Here is a 27,926-nt window from a genome sequence, read left to right on the forward strand (position 1 = left end):
TGCTCTTAATTTCACGAAATATTGTTTTGTCTTTTCTATATGCTGAGTCAGACCTTCCGACAATCACTTTATTTTCGATTTCTTCACATTCTTCATGCAGCCGTTTCGTCTTAGCTTCTATTCACTTCCTATTCATTTTATTCCTCAACGACTTGTATTTCTGTCTGTCAGAAAGTCCCTTAACATTTTTGTACTTCTTTCTTCAATAGACCGAAGATTTCTTTGCAGTTACCTTCTTTGTACCTATGTTTTTCTTTCCAACTTCAGTGATTTTTAGAATTGTCCATACTACTGCAACTGTACTACCTACTGAGCTATTCCTTATTACACTGTCTATAACCTTAGAGATTTTCAAGTTTATCTCTTCGCTCCTTAGTACTTCTTCATCCCACTTCTTTGCGTATTGATTCTTCCTTACTAATCTCTTGAATTTCAACCTACTCTTCATCATACGACATTGTGATATCAGTCTGTATCTGTTCCTGATTACGACTTACAATCCAGAATCTGATCGTGATGTTATCTAACTGAAATCTTACCGTGTCTCCCGGCCTTTTCCAAGTACACCTCCTCCTCTTGCAATTCTTGAAGAGAGTATTCCCTATTCCAGTCCCTCATGGCTATTAGATTTTCGTCTCCTCTTACGTACTGAATTACCCACTCGGTATCCTCATATACTTCCTCACCTCTTCATCTTTAGCTTCCATCGCTACCGTTTTGCAACCGACTCTGATGAGAACAACCGTGCCACTGAATTGCTCACAGTAACACACTTTCTGCCCTACCTTTTCATTCATAACAAATTCTACTCCCATTATATAGTTTACTTCTGCTGTTGATATTACCCAATGGTCATCTGACCAGAAACACTGGTCTTTTTTTTCCATTTCGCTTCGCTGACCCCCACTATTTCTAGATTAAGCCTTAGCATTTCCCTTTCAAGACTTTATAGCCTCCCAACCACGTTCAGGCTTCTGATATTCCACGCCCCGACTCGTAGAACGTTATTCTTTCGTTGGTTATTCAATATTTTCTCATGGGCACCTCCCGACTGACAGTTCCCACCCAAAGATCAGAATCGGAGACTATTCCGGAATCTTTTGCCAACGGAGAGATCATCGTGACACTTTTTCAGTTACAGGCCACATGTCTTGTTGATACACACTATGTGTCTTCAATGCAGTGGTTTGTATTGCCTTCTCCATCCTCATGCCGTTGACCATTCCTAATTCTTCTTCCTTTAGGGTCAGTTTCCCACCCAGGGGCAAGAAATTTCCCTGAACATGTGTCCGCTCCTCCGCCCTCTTTGACGTTGCAAATGAGGATGAATTCTTACGCCGGAAGTATCGGCCAACAATGCTTATGAAACTTCCTGGCACATTAAAACTATGTGCCGGATCTAGACTCGAACTCTGGAACTTTCCTTTTCGCGGGCTAGTGCTCTACCGTCTGAGCTACCCAAGCACGACTCACGCCCCTTCTTCACAGCCCTACTTCTGCCAGTATCTCGTCTCCTATCTTCCAAACTTCACAGAAGCTCTTCTGCGAACCTAGCAGAACTAGCACTCCTGGAAGAAAGGATATTGCGGAGACTGGCTTTGCCACAGCCTGGCGGATGTTTCCAGAATGAGATTTTCTCTCTGCTCTTCTGTCTCCGCAATATCCTTTCTTCCAGGAGTGCTAGTTCTGCTAGGTTCGCAGATGAGGTTGGAAGATAGGAGACAAGATACTGGCAGAAGTACAGCTGTGAAGAGGGGACGTGAGTCGTGCTTAGGTAGCTCAGACAGAATCGGAAAAGGACAAAATTGATTTTTGACATTTTCTCCTGGATGGACACTCGAAGCTGCAACAGCATAAGAAATATGGGCAAGACTTCGCTAATTACTTGCGACTTACATTTACCGACCCGCCGGCCAGATGGGGTGTGACGGGTGAGGGATGAGATAGACGAAGAAGCCGAGATAGACATCGATCTCACTTACGGACCCTTAGTTAATTTCGAGAAGACGACCCAGTCTTACACCAACGTCTGGAGAACGAGTCGATAGATGGCTCTCTTGCTCTATCGAACGTCGGGTCGTGAGCAGGTGTCGCTCCCGACACGAATTTCATTTCATTGCTACAGGAGCATGTTTCTTTTCCATTTGTACTATCCGCAATGCCTTCATGTCTTTTATTTGGACATTTTCAGTTTTATTCATTTCCTTAATTACTTAATTTTCTAATTAGGCACTATTTGACAAAAAAAAGTGGTCAGCGCGACAGAATGTCAATCGTAGGGTCCCGGGTTCGATTCCCGGCGTCGGAGATTTTCTCAAAAAAAAAAAAAAAAAAAAAGACAGTAGAGCACTTGCCAGCGAAAGGCAAAGGTCCCGAGTTCGAGTATTGGTGCAGCACACAATTTTAATGTGCAGGAAGTTTCATATCAGCGCACACTCCGCTGCAGAGTGAAAATCTCATTCTGGCACCAATGCTTGTTTTTAATCAAAGTGTAATCAATGACGCTGCTGCTAAACCGCGGGTGCATGCTCGAATGTGCTACCCCTAGAGGACGGCTGAAGGATCATTATCTAGCCATAAATACTAGAGGATCCAACCAGCAAAGCACAAAGCCTGGCAAGTTGCCTCGGGACATTCTGTACACCGTTGATTTCTAGATGTTGCTCCGCTGGCGTTTCCCTCACAGAAAGGCACTGAGTCGTTTGGCGAATGTATGGTGGCGTTAGAGAAGAGGGCAGATTATCTTGCCGAGTGATTCATGTCGTCGTTTCATATGGTGCAGCCCTAGAAAACACAAGAACATTGACACTAGAATGAAAAGATCTGAATTCCTTCAGGCAAATGCCGAGATGGTTCCTTTCAAAGAGCACGGCAGATTTCCTTCCACATCCTTCTCTAATCCGATGGGACCTATGAATTCGCTGTTTGGCACCCTCCACCAAATCAATGAAATCTCGTCGGGGACTATCCTGCACCAATCTCTTCTCTGAGAGTAGTAGTTGCAATCTATGTCCTCACGTACTTGCTTGATGTATTGCGATGGCTGTCTTCCTCTAAAATTTCTACCCACTACAGCCTCCTCTAGCAGCATGGAAGCCATGTCCTGATGTGTTAACAGATGTCCTGTCATCCTGCCTCTTCTTCTTGTATAATATGCTATTCTTCTTGTATCATAAAGTCCGTCCTCGCGAGTTCTGCCGAAAATTCCTCACCTAATCTATACACCTAATTTTCGACATTTTTCCCTAGCGCCACATCTCAAATGCTTCGATTCTCTTCCGCTTCGGTTTTCCTACAGTTCATGTTTCATCCCATACAATGCTGTGTTCCGTTCGTAGATTGACAGAAATTTCTTCCTCACTCAATGCTTAAAGTCAGACACCAGGAAAGGAATGACTTTATCGGTCATTTGACGCGTTTCGGAATTTATCTGTCATCAGATATCCAGAAGTGACAGCTGAATTTAAATACAACGTTTCCAGTTGAACGTGAAACAAAAATTTGATCAATAGTCTACGAATGCTACAGTGGATTATTATAATGATAGTGGCCTCTCTCTTGCATGACTTAACGTCATATTTGTATAAAAATACTAAATTTTCCATTGAAAATGGCAAAAGGCTGAAATATCCTTCGTGGATTTCATAAGTAACTGATTTTAACTTATGGAATTATGAATGGATATTTTTTAATGTAACAGGCGAACCCAATCAAGGAAAATTGGCATTAAATATACTTTTGTTCCAGTCTTGATATATAGCATTCATCATGTTCAGGTGTCCCTCTGATCTTCATCAGTTTTATAATACAGGGAATGATGCTACAGATCGTTCACCACATGGTGAAATAAATAGACTGACATCAGACATTATTTAGTTGTCTGTGCAGCTCGACGCTTTTGTGTGTGCTATAGGTTTTCCGCGTGGTCTGTTTGCAAAAGCGAGTGTTTTAGGCCGTCCCTCTGACGCAGAGCTATAACGCTGGCCGTGTGTCCCTCTGGGAAGGCGACACCATATATTCTGCAGGCGCGGCGTCAGCAGCCAGCGACGGCGGCGGCGGCGGCGCCGGCGCTGCTGCCTTACTGTGCCCTGGGGACGCGTCCTAATCGAAAATCTACGGCCTAATTTCGTGACTTGCCTCGGGTCGTAAGCGAACAGTGTAAACTTAGATGGCGTCGCCACTCTTGTCTCACCGTAATTACCGTGGGTGGATATTGATCAAAATTTAATGGAATTGAAGGTCCTGGCTTTAGTTAGTCTAAGTTGACAAACAGAGGCTAAAAAAGCCAAGAGTACGTAAACATCGGGGAAAAACAAGAACACCAAGTGATAATAAATCCAGTGCACATTAATATTTTAGCTACCCCGGTGGGTAGCTAGGCTTTTCGTTTGTGCCTATGATCGAATAGTCGGCATATGAAACAAACATCATTTAATATTAAATAATACGAGTGCATGGAAAGTAAATGCAGAAATCTGCCTTAGCTCTTTCCTGCAACGAATTTTTGACAAAAAACAGTAAGTGACTGTTACAAAGTACTTCACTGCACTACTGCCATAAGATGGGGAAATATCGGATAAAGGGGTAATTTCGGACGAGTAACAGCATACTTATGTTCTTACGTTGGTATCACTGAATGCAAGCTTTGATTTCACGCGCGCGTTTTGCTGTGTACACCTTACATATTGTCAAGCGTATACGAGCACACATCACTGCAGTTGTAAGTTGAAATAGTAGTGTATAGCGGGTTACAGTGCTGTGTACAATTGTTGCCAGTTATCTTTATACGAAAACTTTCGTTATTGTACAAGAAGAGAAGAAACTGGTAAGCTTAATCAGCTTATTGTTCACTTATTTAAATCTTAAGAAGGAAATGTGGGCCGGCCAGAGTGGCCGAGCGGTTCTAGGCGCTTCAGTCTGGAACCGCGCGACCGCTACAGTCGCAGGTTCGAATCCAGCCTCGGGCATGGATGTGTGTGATGTCCTTAGGTTAGTTAGGTTTAAGTAGTTCTAAGTTCTAGGGGACTGATGACCTCAGCTGTTAAGTCCCATAGTGCTCAGAGCCATTTGAACCACTTTTGAAGGAAATGTGAATACAGTTTGTCTCCACATCTCACTTTCGTTAATGTCTAGTGAACTATTTACAGTAACTACACACGTTGATGTAATATCGGACAGTGCAGGGTACTTGCAAAAGGATGCTTGGTGCTCTTCCGAGGCGCAATTATGATCCTGAAAAATCTTGAAAAAGTGCTTGTTGCTATAACATCGGGAAAACTATGGTACAGAAAAGCGTCAAGAAAATTCAAAGTACCACGTTCAATGTTAGAGAACAAAGTTAAAAAATACAAACCCTCTAGTAATTCTGTCTTAAGTACCATGAAGATAGCACACTTGTCCGTGGTATTTTAAGGGCTACACACTGGGGTTTTCCTTTTACCTCTGATGATGTTAGGTACATAGTGAAAAGATGTCTTGATAAATATGGACGAAGGGAAAAACGCTTTCCTTGTATCATGCCAGGGACTGAGTGGTTGCGTTCATTCTCACAGCTTCACTCTGCCATATTAAGCGTCCGGCTATCTGAGAACATTAAAAGGGAACGTGCTGAAGTGAGTTATGAGACAGTGAAACCATATTTCCAGAATGACGGTGAAAAAATGGAAAATATCGATCCCAAACATGTAATCAGTTATGAAGAGGTCAATCTGTATGAGGACCCTGAGAGGAAGCATGTGATAATTGGGAGGGGAAGAAAACATTCTGAAAGGACTTTAGATTCTTTTAAAGTTAGTTTTTCACTAATGATGGCTGCCACTGGGGACGGAAAATTGTTACCTCTCTTTGTGGTCTAGAAATCGGAGCAATTATGGGACACGTGACAAGGAGGAGGTCCCAAAGGAATCCACTATAGCCGTAATAAAAGTGGATGGTCTGATTTGTCTACATTTGAAGACTGGTGTATTGCTATTCCGCTGCCTTACCTGAAATCAAAGGAGGGGCAGAAAGTTATGACAACCTTTCAAGTCACATTTCGCTGCGAGTATTTGATGAATGTGGGAAGAATAAAATGTCTTTTATTTTATTGCCACCAAACAGTACTCATATTTTACAGCCATTAGACGTAGATTTCTTCAGACCTTTAAAAGCTGCTTAGCGGGAAGTGCTTACGCAATGTAAGAAAGGCACCCGTGGGCCAATATCGAAATACGCTTCCCCCTCATTTTTGCAGGAAACGCTCAAAAAAGTTCCTGCAACTGAAGAAGATAAAATAAGAAGTGCATTCCGTGCAGTGCGATTAATTTCGTTTGACACTGAAAGAGCCCTCAAAAAATTACCTGATGGAGATAATTGTCAAAACAATTTTTTAAGAAGAACAGTCTTCGAGCTTTGAAGATATGCTTCAGAATGTTCGCTATGGAATGAAAAGCAGCACAAGTGTCCAACAAAAGAAAAATTAGATGTTGCCCCAAGGAAATCCATTTTAGGCACCGATATGAGACAGCGAGATAATGATGACTCGGTGTCTGAGTCGCTTGTGAATAGTGATGCAATAACCACTGGTGACGAAAGCAGCAGAGCAGAGGAAGCACTTGTGGAAGCGCAGGCTTTTGCTCTTGTGGGTTATCCACACGTGATTTGGGGGGGGGGGGGGACAGCAGTTTGTAAGAATCGCAACAGAAGTGGGTGCAAAAGAAGTGGAAGTCAGATCTCTGCGTCCATATCAAGGCAGCAAACCTGTGTTTATTTCTCCTGCCATTCCCGACGATGATACTGCACACAAAGGCCAAATTGTAAGAGTGTTGCCGACTCCAAGAGAAGAGAAGGGGAAGTTTTCTTTCGCTGAGAACATATTGTAGATTATTATTGATTTGTTGTATGAGTAAATTGTCTTTATTAATGAAATATTTTGTAAGTATGTCTGGGAAAGTTTTCTTAATATGTGTCAAATGTTTACTGAAGATGTGTAGAATATTTTGTAACCATCTACAAAAAAATATTTTCTAAACATGTAAGACATGTTTTTAAGAGTCGGTATCTTTTAAAAGATTGTCACTATCATAAATTATCCCATTAGAGTGTAATATGGACCTTGGTGTGCAAAATTCAATGAATGTCCGAAATTATGCCAGCAAAGGGGCAACATCGGGCAGTTTTATTTGTTAGATTCAGACAAATTAAAAACTATTTTTTACTAAATTTCTTTGATCATATTATTCTCCATCGCCACCAAAATATCTTCCCCTTTTTGTCGCAAGAATTTAATTTTCTTTACGAAGTTACCTTAACGAATATGAAAATTCCATCCGACATTACTCCACCTAACGGTAATTCAAAATATTATGGCTTCGTCTCCTCGGAGCATTAACAAAAGTGGTCATTGTGGCTTCAGAGTCTAAATAAAGAACATTTTCTGCTCCCTAATTGACCTGTCAACGCAAGGAATAACAAGAGGATATCTGAAGGGGCAGTAGCCCAGAAGCATATCTAGGGACTTCATGACGTACATTACACACATCGCACGCTAACGTCACTGCGCATCTGGAGCTGTGAGCAAAGCGTACTGTCCGGGTTTCCTGCAGACACAATTCTGCTGCGACGTGGATAACAAAATTGAAATACACGGGACAGTACGAGTTTGGGGGCAAAATTGTACCCATACTCACAGTGAAGTTGTGGCGGTATATGGACCAAATGAAATCTCGCAGCCACCCGTAGTGAATTGTGGCCAACAATTTGACCAAGGCCGCACAGACGGAGGTGAGACTGATCCACATATTTCACCATAAGATATCGACCATTTCGGCAAGCTGAAATGGTGATGAGGACGTTCCAACAGCTATTCTGGAATGGCTACCTGCTTACGGAGTGTATTTCAGCCATCGAGAAATTGAATGACTGGTAGAGCGTTCCGACCGTTGTTCAGTGACAGGTTGTGGCTATACTGAAAATTAGTGTCATGTATCTATGTCACTTATAAGTGTAGTGCAGCACTGAATGAATTAATTTGTAACCTTACTTTCTGAGTTTGCCTCCGCAGCTTAGTGGACAACGTGTGAGGTTGCTATGCGGAGGATCGGGATGTGTTTCCCGCTATTGCCAGCGAACTTTCTCTTGATCAGAGAATCGGAACGTGTTTCACCCAGCCTCGTGATGCCAATTGAGGAGATACTGGCGTGAGAAGTAGCTGCTCCAAGGCGGGAAAAGCCGGCAGTGGCAGTGCGAGTGGTGTTCTGACCAATGTACGTCCATACCACATGCGGCTAACTACACGGCGGTCGGTAGGTCCCGATTGGGTCGTCTGCGGCAAAACGTGGTGCTTTGCTCTTTCCTTATCTTTTACAGTCTCTTCTTATACCGTTGAGATCCGACAACTCCCCAACTAGACAACAGCACGAATACCTTCAACGATAGCCGAAACGTTAGTTGTTTTATTTACAGTATGCCCCAGTGTCACAACAAAAATACTTTTGTTGAAACTCACTGCAGCCGAGAAAGCCTACGTTTAAACATTTACTGCCTACCGATACTGGCCTTACCGGATGTGGACTTACTTCACCGTTGCTCACTCGTCTGTGCAAACAGCGCCCACTCTATTGTCCGATCTCAGCTGTGGGTAGTTTCCCATTGCTTAACATAATTAATTTTGGAGGGGTACAAATGTTACAGGATTATATTTCAAGTCACACCAAGTACTGTCACCATGAAAATCGTTACTGGCAACTAAAAGAGTATGAATGTCGCCACCAGTATGCTTTTCCGAGAAGAAGCCTTTCATTCATCACACCTTCCGCAATTAACATTAGGGCTGCGGTTACAATGACACCGATATTGGTGGATTCCACTGACGACCGACACAGGTGGAAGACAGACGGTCTTTTCAAATCACTACTGCAGTGCGACCAATCTCTATGTCCGAACGTAAAGACTTCGGACGACAGTCGGTGAAATTAGATTAAGTTTATTTTTTTCGTTCAAATCGACCGACGTCCCTACACACGAACTATAGACTGTGAGAAACTGATACGTTTATTCCAAGAGACGGAATTTGTGGTATATTAAGCATGAAAAATATCATAATCTGGATATAGTTCGGAATCTATGGACTGAAACTGCAGGTTTATTGGAAACCACGAGTAGGTAAAATCTCTATTGTAAAAATTAGGCGTAATTTATGACGTCAAAAAACAATTTCTTCGAGTGAGAATGGAGGCGTATCGTATGCTTATACTTACTATAGTGGATCTTTTTGAGCTGTGGTAGGAGGGCAGCAGCTGTCTATCAATCATTAATACTGCTTACTGCCGTTTTTATGCCAGTAGGGTGGTCACTATTATATAAAGAGTTCTGCAAATGTGGTGCTTGTGTTTCCACTTTTCAGTGCAAGGTATTCAGAGTACCTTATTCGCAGCTATTGCTTGTGTTTCACACTCTGTTGAATATGAGCCATTGAACGTTAATGGACGTATGTCTGCACAACTTCAAATACACTCCTGGAAATGGAAAAAAGAACACATTGACACCGGTGTGTCAGACCCACCATACTTGCTCCGGACACTGCGAGAGGGCTGTACAGGCAATGACCACACGCACGGCACAGCGGACACACCAGGAACCGCGGTGTTGGCCGTCGAATGGCGATAACTGCGCAGCATTTGTGCACCGCCGCCGTCAGTGTCAGCCAGTTTGCCGTGGCATACGGACCTCCATCGCAGTCTTTAACACTGGTAGCATGCCGCGACAGCGTGGACGTGAACCGTATGTGCAGTTGACGGACTTTGAGCGAGGGCGTATAGTGGGCATGCGGGAGGCCGGGTGGACGTACCGCCGAATTACTCAACACGTGGGGCGTGAGGTCTTCACAGTACATCGATGTTGTCGCCAGTGGTCGGCGGAAGGTGCACGTGCCCGTCGACCTGGGACCGGACCGCAGCGACGCACGGATGCACGCCAAGACCGTAGGATCCTACGCAGTGCCGTAGGGGACCGCACCGCCACTTCCCAGCAAATTAGGGACACTGTTGCTCCTGGGGTATCGGCGAGGACCATTCGCAACCGTCTCCATGAAGCTGGGCTACGGTCCCGCACACCGTTAGGCCGTCTTCCAGAGACGTCTCGTCTTCAGCGATGAGAGTCGCTTCTGCCTTGGTGCCAATGATGGTCGTATGCGTGTTTGGCGCCGTGCAGGTGAGCGCCACAATCAGGACTGCATACGACCGAGGCACACACGGCCAACACCCGGCATCATGGTGTGGGGAGCGATCTCCTACACTGGCCGTACACCACTGGTGATCGTCGAGGGGACACTGAATAGTGCACGGTACATCCAAACCGTCATCGAACCCATCGTTCTACCATTCCTAGACCGGCAAGGGAACTTGCTGTTCCAACAGGACAATGCACGTCCGCATGTATCCCGTGCCACCCAACGTGCTCTTGAAGGTGTAAGTCAACTACCCTGGCCAGCAAGATCTCCGGATCTGTCCCCCATTGAGCATGTTTGGGACTGGATGAAGCGTCGTCTCACGCGGTTTGCACGTCCAGCTCGAACGCTGGTCCAACTGAGGCGCCAGGTGGAAATGGCATGGCAAGCCGTTCCACAGGACTACATCCAGCATCTCTACGATCGTCTCCGTGGGAGAATAGCAGCCTGCATTGCTGCGAAAGGTGGATATACACTGTACTAGTGCCGACATTGTGCATGCTCTGTTGCCTGTGTCTATGTGCCTGTGGTTCTGTCAGTGTGATGATGTGATGTATCTGACCCCAGGAATGTGTCAATAAAGTTTCCCCTTCCTGGGACAATGAATTCACGGTGTTCTTATTTCAATTTCCAGGAGTGTAAATACAGATAAACGGAGTGTTTATAATCTTGCTTTTTACGGTCAGCGCGAATGGTCTTGGGTGTATGACAGAAACGTTTCTCCCTTAATCTCAAATATTTGAAAAAGTTGTCTGGCAATTCCGATAACTAAGGGCGGAATGATATTTTCTCGTTAATTTGGAGACAGATATAGACACTTTGTTACTTTTGGCGTTTCTTAAACAGTAAAAGCAACAATGGATGCAGCACTCGTCTCGAAACAGAGACATCATGGTATCCATCTCATCGTAGGCTAAAATCTAGTATAACTGGGAACTCTCATTGAAGCTATTTTCCCTTTCACGCGGAAAACTGAGATTGAAAATATTTCGCATTACACGCTGTGTTATGTGAAAGATATCAGACTTGGATAGGTTTCACTCATTACTAATGTTGCCTATACGAAATTGTTACCTGTATCAGGAAACAAAACAAAATAATAAGTAATAAGGATAACATACATGGTTTTCCCCCATTGCATCACATACGGAGTGGGAGTTATGACAGACAGTAGTGACCATTCAACCACGAAACGTACTGAACCACGATGCTCGAGAGTTGGCTCCATAAGGGACATGCTCAAAAACTAAAAGTTACAGACAAATATGATGATACATAATTGTAATAAATGAGGTAAGTATTTGAGCAGCAAGTAAGAGGTTTGTACACTATTTTCGTATAAACATTTAAAAAGTAGCTCTAAGCGTCGGATGCATCTCGACTCTATGGTTTTGAGGTTGGCGAAAACTTGTCTGTGGAGAGAAAGTCTGAAGTCACTTAACTCGGCCTCATGTGGCACAGTTAGAAGTATCTACATAGTGACGCTTAGAACCCAGCCACCAAGGTGGTATCACATCGAGAGGCATGCATTAGGCTAGGTGTCATTCATTTGTCTATTTTTATGGTTCATTTGCGCAATGGTATTGTTTCTCTATAGATAGTGGTGATTTAATGACTGCGTTTCGCAATGTGTACCGTCAAATGTAAGGGTAACTCACAATATTTTTAATAGAACAAGTTTACTCATTTCTTCATTATACTGGAAACCAAAAACAGTCATATCATTCTTCGCCGGCGAAAGATTTTGAAAAGAAGCTCCATCTGCCTACTTCATAACTAGCAAAGATTATGAGTTAAGAAAGTAGCATCAGTTTATGGTTGGATTTTCCGTACATGTCCTAAGTTGTCTCACAATGGGGAGGTCCCTTAAACGAAGGTAGGATAAAATATTTTCTTCACTCTTCAGTCCCACTTCTCGCCCAGTATTCTATGTTGGCTGTGTCAACGAGAGAATGACCAATGCGAAAACTCACAATCTGTGTTGACCGTTCTCCGGGAAACACGTAACGCACAGGGTTTCAAAATATTAGTGGATACATACCTGTGTGCCAGGTATGATGTCGCTGCCCCTTATGTGATGGTACAGGCGACAAGCCGTCGGCTCGTACACCGAGATTCCAAAGTCATGGAAAGCGAAGAAGCGCCGCTCCTCCTTCGGTGATGCTGCAACGAAGAACGAGTACCAGAACAGAGAGACAGGCTGCGAATTGCAAGAAAGAACACCAACCCAGGGTCGCCAGTATGTACAGTTAAGCGAAATCTGGTTAGCCCATGGATGCCAAATCAATCTTTTCTTTTTCGGAAGTTATCCTCAAATTCACTGAAATAATCTGAAAACATTTGCTACTATGTTATTGAAAGTATTGTAGAAATTACTTAAAACTAGGATTTGGAATAGATCTGCTTCCATTTATAGCAAAATCGATTTCAGAAACTTACGCCTTATTTTAAATAGTGTTGACAGTTACTCATAGGCAGTAATTACATTAATTTTAAGATGAAATGTAATATTCAGAAATAAATTATAAAAATTTAACTTAGCATGGTTATTGGATGAACAGTTACCACATTCCCTAATCATGAATCACATACTTCCATGATGTTAGGAAAAGTGCTAAAACGTGTCAGAAACTCTTTCCCTGACGAAAAACATATCTTAAAGCCCTTCTTCCACCCACAACTCCTTATCGTAAGTTGAACAAAGGTTTCATTCGATAAGTTCTCTCCCGGTTTACCATCTTGTTTGTAAGGTTGTCTGATTTTATACGTTATCATTTGACTAGAGCTGCCACAGTACGTTACTAAATTAGGTCAAATAGTTTTGATCAGTCAGCCAGTTATGGAGACGAGTGTAATGTGAAATCTAATTTGGTCCTACCGTTGTTAGCATATGATCTAGGACGAGATGGACACCTTAACTAGAGCTTAGTATCACTAGCGTGGGACACAATGTCATTCACCTAGATTCATTGCGACTATTTCTTTCCAAATTGCATATATAATAGAGTATATGTCAACGGCTTCAGACATTTGACAGACTACTTTTTTTTAACCAAAGGGACAATAAGTTAGTGTTCTAACAATTTTATCTCCAGGAACCGTAAAACAGACATGAAAAAATACCGAAAGCTAAATGTATTTTCATGACAGAGGTACTTTATCATTCAACGTGCATTTGTAAAGACTGTTTCCGTGTTTAGCACAAACTGAACACATTTTTCCTACAAAAACGTAAAAATATTGTCATCTAATGGAGTAGCCATCAAAATGCATGCCTTCTTACTGGCGACCCTGCCTTATCTATGGAGACCATAAGTGCACTACAGATTACGTAGAATAAAACATTGTGAAATAACAGTACAAGCGGAATCACAGACAGAGAAAAATAGATCAGGTAGAAAAAGACAGATGAAGAGATTAATAGCTACGTAAAGGTATGTAAAACTGGAGCTTAAGTAGTAAATTACAGTGATAGAACAGGGGAACAAAGATTTAGAGAACAAAATGGTTATAATGAGTAAGGCGTGCAGTGTTAGCTGTTTTTATGCACTAACCAATTGTCGTCTGCATCCACGAATATGGGAAACCTAGAAAAAAATTAAGCTGTTTCAATATCGGACATATCTTTAGCTCAGAGATGTGCATATTAAATTTATAATCGAAAACGAATGGACAACCATGCAGGAACTTGCTGTTACGAGTTCATTGTGTAGCTGTTTTGTAATTTTAAAACATTTGGAGAAATTATTTACTGAAACTATTCATGAGACTTATTTTCTTTATGTCAGAAGATAATAAAAATAAAATTAAATAATATTTAGTGCAAAGAGAACTTTAAAATATAATATTTGATGATTCCGTTACGAAAATTTTTAATGCCATGCACAAAATATTGTCTTGCTAAAATGTTATATATATGAAGAACTGACGTAAAAGTGTATTACATTGAAGTTTAATTATTACTTTTGTCCGCAGGTGCGTGACTCATTGCCATCCTTCATCCAGCAACCAATGTTTGCCATGCTCTCATGATTATAAAACCATGATTGCAAAATAAAACGCGACCCTCCTACATTATTTGAGGTGTTCCATATTTGCTCTGCACATAACTAGAATAGTTCAAACGACTAATTTATCTAGATAAGATTTTTCAAAGATTGAAACTTCCTGTATACATGTGTAAATCGTCTATTTGAATTTAAAAAATTATTTAAACTTCAAAAATTAAAATCAGCTACAGAAACTATGTGTTGAAAACAAGTGTATTGGAGACGATGCTAAAGAATAGATTTCCAAGGTGACATTCAGATCACTCTGGCTACAAAAGAAAAAAAGGAAACACCGCGATCAGGCACTGAAGAGCACGCGATACTCGACTAACCGTCGTGTCACCCTCAGTCATTCATCATCGGATGCGGTATGGAGGATCATGGGGTCAGCACACTGCACTCCCGGCCGCTATCGACGTTTCGACCTTAGAGTCGCTACCTCCCTATCTGATAGCTTCAAAGCTTGCATCACGAGCCTGATGCACCGCAATCCATTCCTCTCACCGAGGAAAAAACGAAAAAACCCTACCAGTACTGGGAATGTAACTCGAGTCCCCCTCATGAGGGTCTCTCGTGGTGACACTCGGCTACAGAGTCGTACAGCAAAATAAAAGCCCACTATCTCGGCCCACGCGCGCTCCTTCTCAGCATGGTGAATGTTCTGGGCATATTTCTTCATCTGTTTGTAAAGGATCATTATTGTCCCTGTTTCCTAGTTTAAATGGATTTTTCCTGCTTGTAGGCTATTTTTTGTCCTCACATACACAATCAGGAAAAAAGAGAAAGCAGCCACACGAAGGAATTATCCGAACAGGACCTAAATCAGTGGATTTTATGTGCTTGTAAAGACAAACATGCGATTATAGTTTCAGAGAAATAGGATGATTTGTTGAAGAAAAAGAGCTTTTTTTCATATAGTGCAAGTCTGTAGGGCCCTTATGCAAGCAGTTATTCGGGCTGTCATTGTTGGCGTTGGCTGATGTCCTCGTGAGGGATACCGCGCCATATTCTTCCCAACTGGTGTATTAGATATCAAAATCCCCAGCTGGTTGAAGGGTCCTGCCGATAGTGATGCAAACGTTCTCAATTTGGAAGAGACCCACCGTACTTTTTGACCAAGGTTTGGCAAGCGTGAAGACAATCAGTAGAAAACCTCGCCATGTGCGGGCGGGCAGTTTGCTTCTGAATCGTGATCCCAGGATGGATCGCGGTGAAGTGGAGCCAAACGGGGCGTCGAATCTCGTCCACGTGCCGCAGTGCTGTGAGTATGCCGAGGATGACGATGTTCTGCGCCCCGTTTTGCTGCCCGTCTTGGAACGTCATTCTCGGCTTACATTTCAGCAAGATAATGCCCGCTCGCACACTGCGAGAGTCTGTCTTCGTGCTTGCCAAAACATACCTTGGTCAGCAAGGACGCCCGATCTCTCCACAACTGAGAACGTCTGGAGCATCATGGGCAGAGCCCTCCAACCTGCTCGGGATTTTGAAGATCAAACCCGCGAAATGAACAGAATCTGGTACGATATCCCCCAGGAGGAGATTGCGAGCTTTCACAATACAAATCGTGGTGGTGTGGTGGCCCTCAACTACGTACCCTCCGGCTCAAAATTGAAATATTAAAAGTTTTGGCTGGTTTCGTTGTCTAGGGGCTGGGATACGTAGTTGCCGCATTACAAGCCAAATACTGCTGAGTCTACAGTATACAGTGTAAATATATATGTATATGAAACGAATAGTTAAATGTTCCTATCACTCGGAAATTGCGAATGTAACGTAGAAATTTATAAAAGAAAGATTGCAATTAAATAAATTCTGCAGGAACTATTTTAACGACTTTAAATGATGAGTACGATAGCAGAAGTACCATTAAGAATGCCCTTCATTACTGTAAAACACTATTAGTGTCGATGGTCCAGCAATTAAATAAAATGTAAGTTGAATAACAGGGAAACAACAGATCCTTACTTCACGTATTTAGTTATGAGCAACAACATATCTCACGCGATATTCACTTGTAAACGCATACTACTTCTTCACTGCAGAAGCCACGGAAATCTCACAAGTGCACTAGTGGGCACTACGAAATATTTCTATCAGCCACGACCATGCGCAAACTGCTCCACCGTCCTAGTCTTTTGTGCGACCGTGCGACCGCCGTGCCGTACTCTCCAGCACTCTCCAGCACTCTCCGTGTGTCCTGTACGACTGCCCCTCGCACCGCACCGTCCAGAACTCCCCACCATTCACTTCGCCTCCCCTCCATTCCATTCGCTTCCCTTAGGCCGGTATTACACTATCAAATTTCTTTGTCAAAGATTTGATCAAAGATGTGATCAAATATTCCGTCAAATATATTTGACAATGATCTTTGACGTAGAGCTAGAAGGGGTATTACACTGTCATAAAATTTTTCGTCAAGTTCAAGATGGCTGACAACAACTTGTTCTTAACCGCAGCAGTTGTACGTACCCCAATTTTTTTTGTGCACATGCGGAAAAGAAGTGGGGGAAAAAATGGAACCATAGATATGAGGTTGACAGTCTTAAAAGTCCTGGGATTACAACTTCATAATAAATTCAGTTGGGAGGAGCACATCCCAGAACTGCAGAAACGCCTTAAAGACAAATCTGCTTGCAATTCGAGTGTTAGCAGACATAGGCAACATAAAAATGAAAAAGCTTGCATACTTTCATTCCATAACGTCATATGGTATAATATTTTGGGGTAAATCTTCAAGTCAAACAAAAGTTGTCCAATTATTTGTGGATTAAATTCACGGACGTCCTGTAGAAACCTCTTCAAAGAACTGGGTATACTAACTACTGCCTCTCAGTATATTTACTCCTTAATGAAATTTGGCGTAAATAATATATCTCTTTTTCCAACAAACAACTCAGTTCATACATACGATACCAGGAACAAAAATGATCTACACAAGGACTTAAAAGCACTTACTTTAGTTCAAAAAGAGGTCCACTACTCAGGAACACTCATCTTCAATAATTTGCCAGCAAACATAAAAAATTTAGTTACAAAGAAAGATCAGTTTAAAAGGAGCCTGAAAGACTTACTAGTGGCCAACTCCTACTCCACTAACGAAATTTTTAATAGAAATAAATGATGTAATGTATTTATTCATACTATTAGTATTGTTATTTCAGCTTAAAAAAATTGACATGTTCCACATCCACGAAGATCTCAGCACGGATCTATGGAACGAAAAACTAATCTAATCTGGGTGAAGCCGTGGGTTTTACGACTACAATATAAAAGCATTCAACAAAACTTCTTACGTGAGCTTACAGTGGAAGACGTCAAGTGGTACATCAAATACTTAAGAATGGATGAGCATACATTCCGGTATGTGCTCAGTGAAGTGTATCCTCATATCACAAAGCACTATATTAACTTAAGAACTGCTACATCTTCAGAAGACAGGCTCACTGTAACACTCCGATTCCTTGCTACAGGAGAGGGTTATGTTATGTTAGGTTAGGTCAGGTCTCGTCTCCAATCTTCTTATTTTATTTTTGTATTCAGGGTGCCTCACATTGTAAATCGCGTCATCAGTTTCATACATCTCTATTAATTTTGTAGTTGTCGGCACACACCAATTGCATTTACCGGCAATGTTTACATAAACACTACAGACGACAGAACGCTGCAGCGATGCTAGCGCTCCATGTGGTAACATGTCACATTGCAGTGAACAGAAGACAAGCGATTACTTTGATCAAATCTACAGCGCGGCCCTAGATTTGATCAAATATTGGACGACATTTGACAAAGTTCCTATTACACCATCAAATATCTTTGACAAAGATTTTGGACAAAGATATTTGACAAAGAAATTTGATAGTGTAATACCAGCCGTAGTAACGGACGCTGTGACTGATGACAGCGCTCCCATCATGTCTCCAAGCCAATGAACACTCACAGACATTTTTAAACACATTCGAAATACTGGATTTACATTTAAATAACTTGAAATTAAATAAATATTCCGACGGCTGGGCAATGAACACGCTCTAACACACATTATTAATCACATAAACAGATTAAATAAACATATATCACAGGAATAGAACAGAAGTAAGCTAGTAGCCTAATGTCTCTGTGCTTTCTAAAACACAGTAAACAATTGACCAATTTCTTCATGAATAGCATATATCGGATATAAACAAAAACATAGATGAATAAATATATTTATAAGCATGCTGCTACCTTTCTTTCGTGTAACTGTGGAGTATTTATGGACTGACGCTATCGATAGTAGTCGGCCACTTTGACCCCTAATGACTCATGTACTATTCAAGTTAGATGCCTATAATTCATATCAATTTAGGTTTACACTAATAGCTTCCTAAAGACACGTCGAACGACCAAATCGGATGAACTTTTTGATTTTGGAGATTCGTTGCTGGGTGTTACTTGTATAATTTACAGTCAGATATTAAACTTTAAACTAATAAAAATATTGAAAATCTGATTACACCATCAGAATCGTATTGCAAATGATGGTAATGTAAGGGTGGCGCACAAAATGTGTTACTATTTTGTTTTTGAATATGAACTTTATTGTCAATACAATCTGAAAGGAACATGTACTAGAATGAAGAGCGGTCCATGGAGATTTGTTCTAACTCAGCACATGCTCAATATGTCCATCATTTCGTTTCCAAACTTTCTTCAAACGAACACTGATATTAGTGATTACCCTACGGCACATGTCTTCCGTAATTTCACTGCAAGCTTGAATAATAAGTCTTCTGAGCTCCATTAAATTACGTGGACGTTCCGCGAAATTTTTTTCCTTCAGGTACCCCCAAAGACAAAAGTCACATGGATTGAGGTCTGGACTATTGGGGGGGGGGGGGGGGGGGCAAATTTGTCCGTCACTGAAGCGACCAGGAAACCTGAGTGAAATGATCAGCATGTCGAAATGCTCGTGTAAAAGCTCCAACACAGTGTTTGCAGTATGTGGCCTTGCTCCATCTTGCATGAATCACTGCGTGTTGAAGGGCAAGGCAGCAGCAAGAAGCTGTGGAATGAAGCTATTGCGAAGCATGCTCAAATAACGCTCGCTGTTCAGTTTCTTCAAAGAAAAAAGGTCCAATAAGTCCGTGGCTGGAAATTGCTGCCCACGCTGTAATCCTCGGAGCATAATGTTATCGTTCATGAAGTTCTTGTGGGTTTCCAGTGGCCCAAAAGCGTACATTTTGTTTGTTAATCACACTGTCTAAATGAAAATGCGCCTCGTCTGAAAATCAAACGTTGTTGAGAGTTTCTTCCCTATCCTCCGCCCACTGAGCAGACAGTAGTCTCTGCTGCTTGTGTTCTTCAGTGAGCTTCTGTGCACAGGTCATCTTGTATGGGTACACATGGTCACTCTTAAGAATGCGTTGAACGGAGCGTCTGGATATTCCCAGTTGGACTGCTGCCTTTCTACATGATTTCCCGGGACTTCTCTGTACAGCAACTCGTACCGCTTCAATATTCTCCGGTGAACAAACAGGCTTAGGCCGAGGTCGCTTCGCTTCCAATACTGTTCCTTCTTGTACAAATTTATCGTACAACCTGTGGGTGGTCTTCTTGCAAGAGAGCCATCTTGTGTTAAACTGTTGTCGAAAACGCCTCAGAGTCACAACAACGCTTTTCGTTTCATGAAAAAGTAGCACAATGGCCGATCGTTGCTGTGTCGTCAGTCTTCCATTGTCAGCCATTGCTGCTTACTAGTCTCCTAGCGGCAGTATCGTGAATTACACGTCATTTCGTAACTCATTTGTTTTTCCAGGCTTTGCTAGTACTGCTGTAGCGATCCCAGCGTGATATCTAATGCGCGTCGTAAATTGTGAAAGAAACAATTGGTAAATAATTTCGAGCGCCACCCTGTACATGTTTCCTTTTAAGGTATCATGATTCATATGGCTACTATTAATTTCTATACGAACTGTCAAATGTCTGCCATTAAGGTTTCACAAAGTCCGCCATCTTCGGCACTCTCGACATACAAGTGTCTTTCATCGACACAGCGTCACCAAGGAATTCCCAGCCACGCGTTCAGCTAGCAACCACGTGATCCAGTTATTGTGCAATATCAAGCGGTTGTTAACGAGCCGCGGCTTTGACGAGCGTCCTGTGCGGCCGCCACAACTCCTAACATAGAATATTTCCATTCGCCACAACCCGCCTGTTACCTCACAAGATACAATAATTTATTCAATCAGTTCCAAGCCGAGTAAGTGCTTGCACAAGAGCCACCGGTGGTCCAATGCGTTAATGACTAGCTCAATTTGTGAAGCTCCTCCTCTTGAATAAATAATCAAATTTTTCTGAAACTGTAATCATTTACTTGTCTGTACATGTACACCACATGTACCGAATTGGTTTTTGTTACCATATCTATTATTTTTTAAACTGGTACACCTGGCTACATGTAAATGCCTATTACCGTTATAAAACTATCGTTTCATACTGTCATCAAGCACAACAACACGGTTCCGCAGTAGTCAGCGGCCGACTCACTGCAATCAGATGTGTCACAAAGTAGACTCTAGTAACCCTCTGGTCCTGCTACCATAAAACTCCAAAAGTTTTATATAAATCCATCTAAGTTCAGTCCCTGCTAAATTGATGTAAGGATGGAATGCTATAATCGTACCTCGTTTGCAGAAATTGCGTGTCTGGCCGCTTACCAACGGCTCCAACACTCACGTTTTTGGGTAATGATAATACTAACACTTTGGTTACAGCCCTCAAAAACTGCCGTAATTCGTCTACATGTTAATGATTTCGTCGTCTTTTCATCTTCCCGTTCCTCACACTGACATAGTTATCTCAGAACAGCAACAACAAAAAGAAAACAATTTCAGAACTCACTATTCGACGATAACATCGGAACAGAATAAAGAGTCCAAAATTATGAAAGTAAAAGCAGTGAAATTTGGGATTATCGTCTCGTAGACGATAAGGTCATCAGTAACAAATCGACTACGTTCCTTTCTTCGTCTACGATTAGACCTAGCTTTGTACTCCGACCCCACCTTATGGTGCGTGGCGTAGCGTACTTTGTGTACCACTGACCACCATTTCCCGTTCCAGGGTCACGAATGAACCCCTGGAAGAACGATTATTGGTAGTCTCCGCGTAAGCGCTCAGCTCTCTAATTTTACATTTATTGTCTTTTCGCGAGATGTACATAAGAGGAAGCCAGATATTATTTGACTCTTCTAGTAACGTACGCTCTCGGAAATTTAACAGTAAATCACAGCGTGACTCAGAACGCCTTTCTTGCCGTGTCTGTCAGTGGAGTTACCTGAGCGTCCCCGTGACGTTTCCGCGCTTGCGGCATGAATCAGTAACGGAAACAGCAGCTCTTACTAGAATCTTCTCTACTTCCTCAGGCAGTCTCAACTGGTACCCATTCCAAAGCGAAGATCAATATTCAAGTATTGGTCGAATGATGTATTGTAAGCTCCCTCCTTTTTGGTGGGACCGTTCCAAAGAAATCATCTCGGTAGTAACCTCAAACGATGTAGGAAAACCATCGAAAACCTAGATACGGACAGAGATTTCAAATATGCTCCTCCTGCACGAACAGTCTCTTCACATCTGTGACACCTCACTCTGTAAAGCTATTAACTGGGCATATATATATATATATATATATATATATACCGAGCGAGGTGGCGCATTGGTTAGCACACTGGACTCGCATTCGGGAGGACGACGGTTGAATCCCGCGTCCGGCCATCCTGATTTAGGTTTCCCGTGATTTCCCTAAATCGCTCCAGGCAAATGCCGGGATGGTTCCTCTGAAAGGGCACGGCCGACTTCCTTCCCTGTCCTTCCCTAATCCGATGAGACCGATGACTTCGCTGTTTGGTCTCTCTCCCCAAAACCAACCAAACAACCATATATATATATATATATATATATATATATATAATCTATCCTATTATCTCATATAAATGTACAGGGTGTGTAATAATTAATGTCGTTAACGCATACAGTTGGAAGTACACAATACAAGAAGGAAAAACTTCTTGCTAAACATACGTCCGCAAACGAAGTGTTTGCGAGGTATTTGCAACTTCGTGGTTTCCTGCAACCGCTGACGTCTCCGTGTAAACGTTACCGCAGTTAGGAAAAGCCATAAATACTGGACACGTAAACAAAAGTTATTTGAGATACTTTCTTAGAAGTGCAGCTGTTTTTACTGAATGTGACAGCAGTTACATGACTGTCCTTGTAGTTGAACGTGTGCAAACTGTCGTCCAACGTGTTGCTCACGGATCCAAGTCAATGCACGTTGCCGCAATGAGTTTCGAATACTTTCAAACACTCCTGGAAAACTTTGAAATTTTTGACAAGCGCTGACATGTCTGCTCCAGTTCTTGAATCGTGTTAACCTGACTGGCGTACATGAATTCTTTACGGTAGCCCCAAGCATGGAAATTCACGGGGTCCAGATCAAGTGGTCTTACCCAGAGGTCAACCGGCCGGTGTGGCCGAGCGGTTCTAGGCGCTTCGGTCTGGAACCGGGCCACCGCTACGGTCGCAGGTTCGAATGCTGCCTCGGGATGTGATGTCCTTAGGTTAGTTAGGTTTAATTAGTTCTAAGTTCTAAGGGAGTGATGACCTCAGATGTTAAGTGACATAGTGCTCAGAGCCATTTGAACCATTTGAGCTAAGAGGTCGCGACGCAGGTCCTGCTCGCCCAGTCCATCTTTGGCCGTATCGGCGTGTTGGAAGTCGTCTGACCATAGCAGCAGAAAGTGCCGGTGCTTGATGTATGTACCACAGCTTCTGGCTTGTTCCAACGGAACATCCTCAAGCAAATCCTGGGAGAAGATGCCACAGAAACCGAATGTAATTCGGTTCTGTGAGCTTGTTTGGAAACATATAAGGACCAATAAGACCATCACGTAGTGGAGACATATGCACAGCATTTGGATTGGAGCCTACGTGACTTCAAACATGAGAACTGTGGTAGTTAAACTAACCAACAAGAGCGAACACTGCTTCATCTATAAATAAAGTGTTATTGTCAGACGTATGGTTGCCTACAACTTGTAGTAGCCTCCACCGAGGGAACATTAGTGTAGGGCAAAAGTCTCTCTCACAAAGACACCCAACCCACTGGAGGTGGCACGAGTATATCGCAATGTGACTCATTATTATCCAGACACTACTGTGGCATTTTCCAGACATTTGTGGCAGACGTCTCCTTCTCCAGATTCGTGGAGAGTGATCCACTGCTTCCAGCACCGTACCCTTAAGCGCAAGTATAATTCGTGAATAAGTGAAGCTCCCAGTTTCTCGGAGGCATTAATGCACCCGTGATAAACGTTTGACTCTCTGGATGTCTTCGGGAAGTGTATGCTTTTTGATAAAAGCGTGCAGTCTCCCGTGCTCCACCATTGGCCCAGCATACATGAAATGCATATCTGCATGCTTCTCGTTATTGTAATGTTCCGCCTTATCACCAACACTCGTACAACACAGCTGAAACTCCTCAAACAACTGACACGAGTGTCACTCTGCCTGCATACTGTACTGTTGTATCCATTCCGTATACAATTCCACGTGTCGAAAATGTAACCGAAGACCACACCACGGACCGGCATGCATAGAGTCATGTAAGTAGTGGCTCATAACCACAAAGTCGCAATTATCTCCCAAACGGTCCATTTCGGAACTTATGTTTACTGACCCTATTTTTCTTCTGGTATCGTGTACTTTGAACTGTATGCATTTATTTAATTAATTTTGACATACTCTGTATAAATATCCAGTTACTGCTTAATCTCATTAGAGACAATATAAAGACAAAACAATCTTTTAACATGTTCTCCGCCAATTTGTCTAAAACACGCAGATATCATGGTGGATCCTAATGCTCAATCGCCGTAGCAACACATTGGCGGTGGAAGTAGTTTTGTTGTACAGCTTATGAAAACGAAGCAAAACAGTTATATTTCGGGGGACTAGGAGGTCGATACTTGTCTGTATATGGTTATTGCAACTGTCACACTCTCGTAGATCTATGTCCGATTGTAGGTGATCACCCATGATGTGAGGTTATCCACAAGTTGTGATCACACAGATTGGTCTTTTGAGCTACTGCCTTAAATTAAGTTATCCGAACAACGTTGCACTTCACAGTTGCTTGATATAACAGCCAGATCGCGCAGTGGTTAACACCTCGGACTTCCATTCGTGACGATGGACATTCAAACTCGTCTTCGGCCACCCAGGTTTAGAATTTCCATTATTCCCTTAAATCATTCCAGACATAGTTCATTTGAAAAAGCACTATCTATTTTCTTTAGTATCCTTAACAATATCAATCTAAGCTTGTGCTCTTGTGCTCCATCTCTAGTGACCCCATTGTCGATGTTAGACCGTCATTATCCTTCCTTCCTCTTTTGATACAAGAGAGAAGACTTTCACGGCCTGTGTCAACTTGAATAAAATCGTTTTGCGTATCAGACCATGTCAGTTTTAAACTAACACCATCTGGATTGTGACTGGACCACCAATTTTCTAGAAGTCCGTTTGCTTGCCCAGCAAGCAACAACAACCTATGCAACAACAGAAAACTATAGAACCTACTGGAACAATTTAGGGTCGCAGCAGCACGAACGGACAGGATAGCTTCATACGATACGATATGATACGATAATGCAGTGCCTGTACTACGAAGAAACACTGGATCTTAATTCGAATAACACAGGCACGGTAAAGTATTTATTCGCGACACTAGGCAAGTAACTTTAAAGTAAAATATCTCCCCTCTACGGGAATTTACGTAATGGATGAATGAGTGCAGGTTGTACACACATGGAAGTTTGGGTCTGGCCGTGGGTCGTGCTCGGATAGCCGCATGGTATGGCGACGCTCGCGATATGCGTGAACTTTGGGTTCCACTAACGATTACCGAGCGAAGTGGCGCAGTGGTTAGACACTGGACTCGCATTCGGGATGACGACGGTTCAATCCTGCGTCCGGCCATCCTGATTTAGGTTTTCCGTGATTTCCCTAAATCACTCCAGGCAAAAGCCGGGATGGTTCCTCTGAAAGGGCACGGCCGACTTCCTTCCTCATCCTTCCCTAATCCGATGAGACCGATGACCACGCTGTCTGATCTCCTTCCCCAAAACCAACCAACCACACACGATTCGGTACAAATTTTCACTGTCGTCATTCAATTATACAGTTGATGTTTCTCCATATTTACAACTGCGAATATATTTCATTTATGGGACGGCTATAGTTGCCTACGATCTCAATTCCACTGATCCAAGTCCAACGGGCCGCATGTGTTTGTTAGCCAGCAGCTGTTCTGGGCCCAGAGGCCACACCATAAACAAGCGCCACACAAACAGAGTGCCCGCCCCCGGTAGCTGAGTGGATGCCGGCACGGTAGCTCAGCGTGTTCGGTGAGAGGATCAGCTGCCATGGATAATAAAAACCTGAGTTAATCGATCAACGACGAACTTAAACGGATGTCTTACGACGTCCGCCCCGAGCAGATGCAACGAACAAAAGCGAACAAATGAAATTAAAAAAAAAAAAGAAAAAAGAAAGAAAAGGTGGTCAGCGCGACAGAATATCGATCCTAAGGGCCCGGGTTCGATGCCCGGCTGGGTCGAAGATTTTCCCCGCTCAGGCACTGGGTGTTGTGTTGTCTTCATCATCATTTCATCCCCATCGACGCGCATGTCAACAAAGTGGTGTCAAATGGAAAGACTTGCACCCGACGAACGGTCTACTCGCCGGGACGCCCTAGTCACACGACATTTACATTTTACAGGAAGAGTGTCGCACCCCATTGCCTTCCTGCCTGCCTGCCAATAAGCAGCTAGAGCAGCACAGACGATAGTCCCTCCACAAGAACCTACATTTTTTTTTAAATTGCCGTTGTAGTAGAGTAAAACAGATCGTCAGATGACAGCCAGATTAGGACGGTACATAAGAAATGCCATCTCCAGAAACCAGTAACCCAGTCACCCATATGAGAAGCGGTACAAGGCGTAGTTTAAAATCCACAAAAGTATTTCATCAGATGAGTAGATCCTCCTCTTGTGGTTTTCGGGCAGCGTATGCGTCATTACTAGATGAAAAACTTTTTGAATAACTCAATTAGCCTTTCAAATGTACAACTGAGCAAACTCATATACTCTCTTATAAATTGCTGGCTGAACTGCACCATCTACTAAATCGCGATGTGTATTCACTTATTTATTTATTCTGTTGTAGACCTCTGGTTTCTCCTTCCCGCAATCCATTACGATAACTGAACCGACCGTCGTGTATATCGGTGCCGTGAGGACGCGGAGTGCCGAGGGCTGAGTGCGCGAGCGGGGATCGGCCTGGTGAGGTGCAGCAGACAGCAGACAGCAGACAGCAGACGGCGGCCAGCAGACACCTGTTGCTACTCACTGGGCGCGGGGTCGTCCTGGACGACGAGCGAGGAGAGGTCGGTGGCGGCGCCGGCGGCGCTGCGCGCGCTGCACGAGTAGGCGCCCGTGTCGGCGTAGGCGAGTCTGCGCACGCGTAGCTCCGTGCCGTTGCCCACCAGCTCGTACTTGCGCTGCGTCAGCCGCAGCGGCTCGTCGTTCTTCAGCCACTCCACCTGACGAACGCATCGCGTTTGAACCCACCGTAGTCAAGATCACCAAGGGACCGAAATTTACGCACTGCCATTTCACTGCAGCATCGGTTCGAAGCGAAATACCATTAACACAGGGGTTTACCCCGATTAGCAGCGGAAACTGTCAGTGGTTGAAAGTACCAGGTGATCAAAAACTCAGTATAAATTTGAAAACTGAATAAATCACGGAATAATGTAGATAGAGAGGTACAAATTGACACACATGCTTGGAATGACATGGGGTTTTATTAGAACCAAAAAAATACAAAAGTGCAAAAAGTGTCCGACAGATGGCGCTTCATCTGATCGCTATAGCAATAATTAGCAGAACAAAGTAAGACAAAGCAAAGATGATGTTCTTTACAGGAGATGCTCAATATGTCCACCATCATTCCTCAACAATAGCTGTAGTCGAGGAATAATGTTATGAACAGCACTGTAAAGCATGTCCGGAGCTATGGTGAGACATTGGCGTCGGCTGTTGTCTTTCAGCGTCCCTAGAGATGTCGGTCGATCACGATACACTTCCGACTTCAGGTAACCCCAAAGCCAATAATCGCACGGACTGATCGGACGGATGCAAGAGATCTTTCACGCGTATAGCAATATGGGGTGGAGCGCCATCCTGCATAAACATCGTACGTTCCAGCAGGTGTTGATCAGCCAGGCTGGTGATGATGCGATTCTGTAACACATCGGTGTACCTCTCACCCGTCACGGTAGCAGTTTTGCTGTCCAGCGCCATCTGTCGGACATTTTGTGAACTTTTTTTGGTTCTAATAAAACCCCATGTTATTCCAAGCATGTGTGTCAATTTTTACCTCTCTATATACATTATTCCGTGGTTTATTAAGTTTCCAAATTTATACTGACTTTTTGATCACCCGGTATATGATAACTGAAGGAAGAACGTTGGAGGGAACATGGATCCGCAAACAAGCTGTTTGCGAGATAATAGCGAACGTAAAGTTACGAGCTGCTACTGACCTCAGTATGAAATATTATCCTAGCAGTA

At 43.0% G+C, this 27,926-nt stretch overlaps 1 protein-coding gene across 1 annotated transcript in view; it reads right to left on the reverse strand.

Moving 5' to 3' along the window:
• The window catches only part of LOC126100756 (follistatin-related protein 5-like), a 250,945-nt gene that overhangs the window by 64,759 nt on the left and 158,260 nt on the right, over window positions 1-27,926 (reverse strand). The window contains exons 8-9 of the mRNA XM_049911410.1: window positions 26,701-26,893; window positions 12,246-12,367 (exon numbers count right to left, since the gene is read on the reverse strand). Of these exons, the coding sequence (XP_049767367.1) occupies window positions 12,246-12,367; window positions 26,701-26,893 (315 nt within the window). The remainder of the gene's footprint in view (window positions 1-12,245; window positions 12,368-26,700; window positions 26,894-27,926) is intronic.

Source organism: Schistocerca cancellata, chromosome 1, assembly GCF_023864275.1.
Source record: "Schistocerca cancellata isolate TAMUIC-IGC-003103 chromosome 1, iqSchCanc2.1, whole genome shotgun sequence".
NCBI classification, from domain to species: domain Eukaryota; kingdom Metazoa; phylum Arthropoda; class Insecta; order Orthoptera; family Acrididae; genus Schistocerca; species Schistocerca cancellata.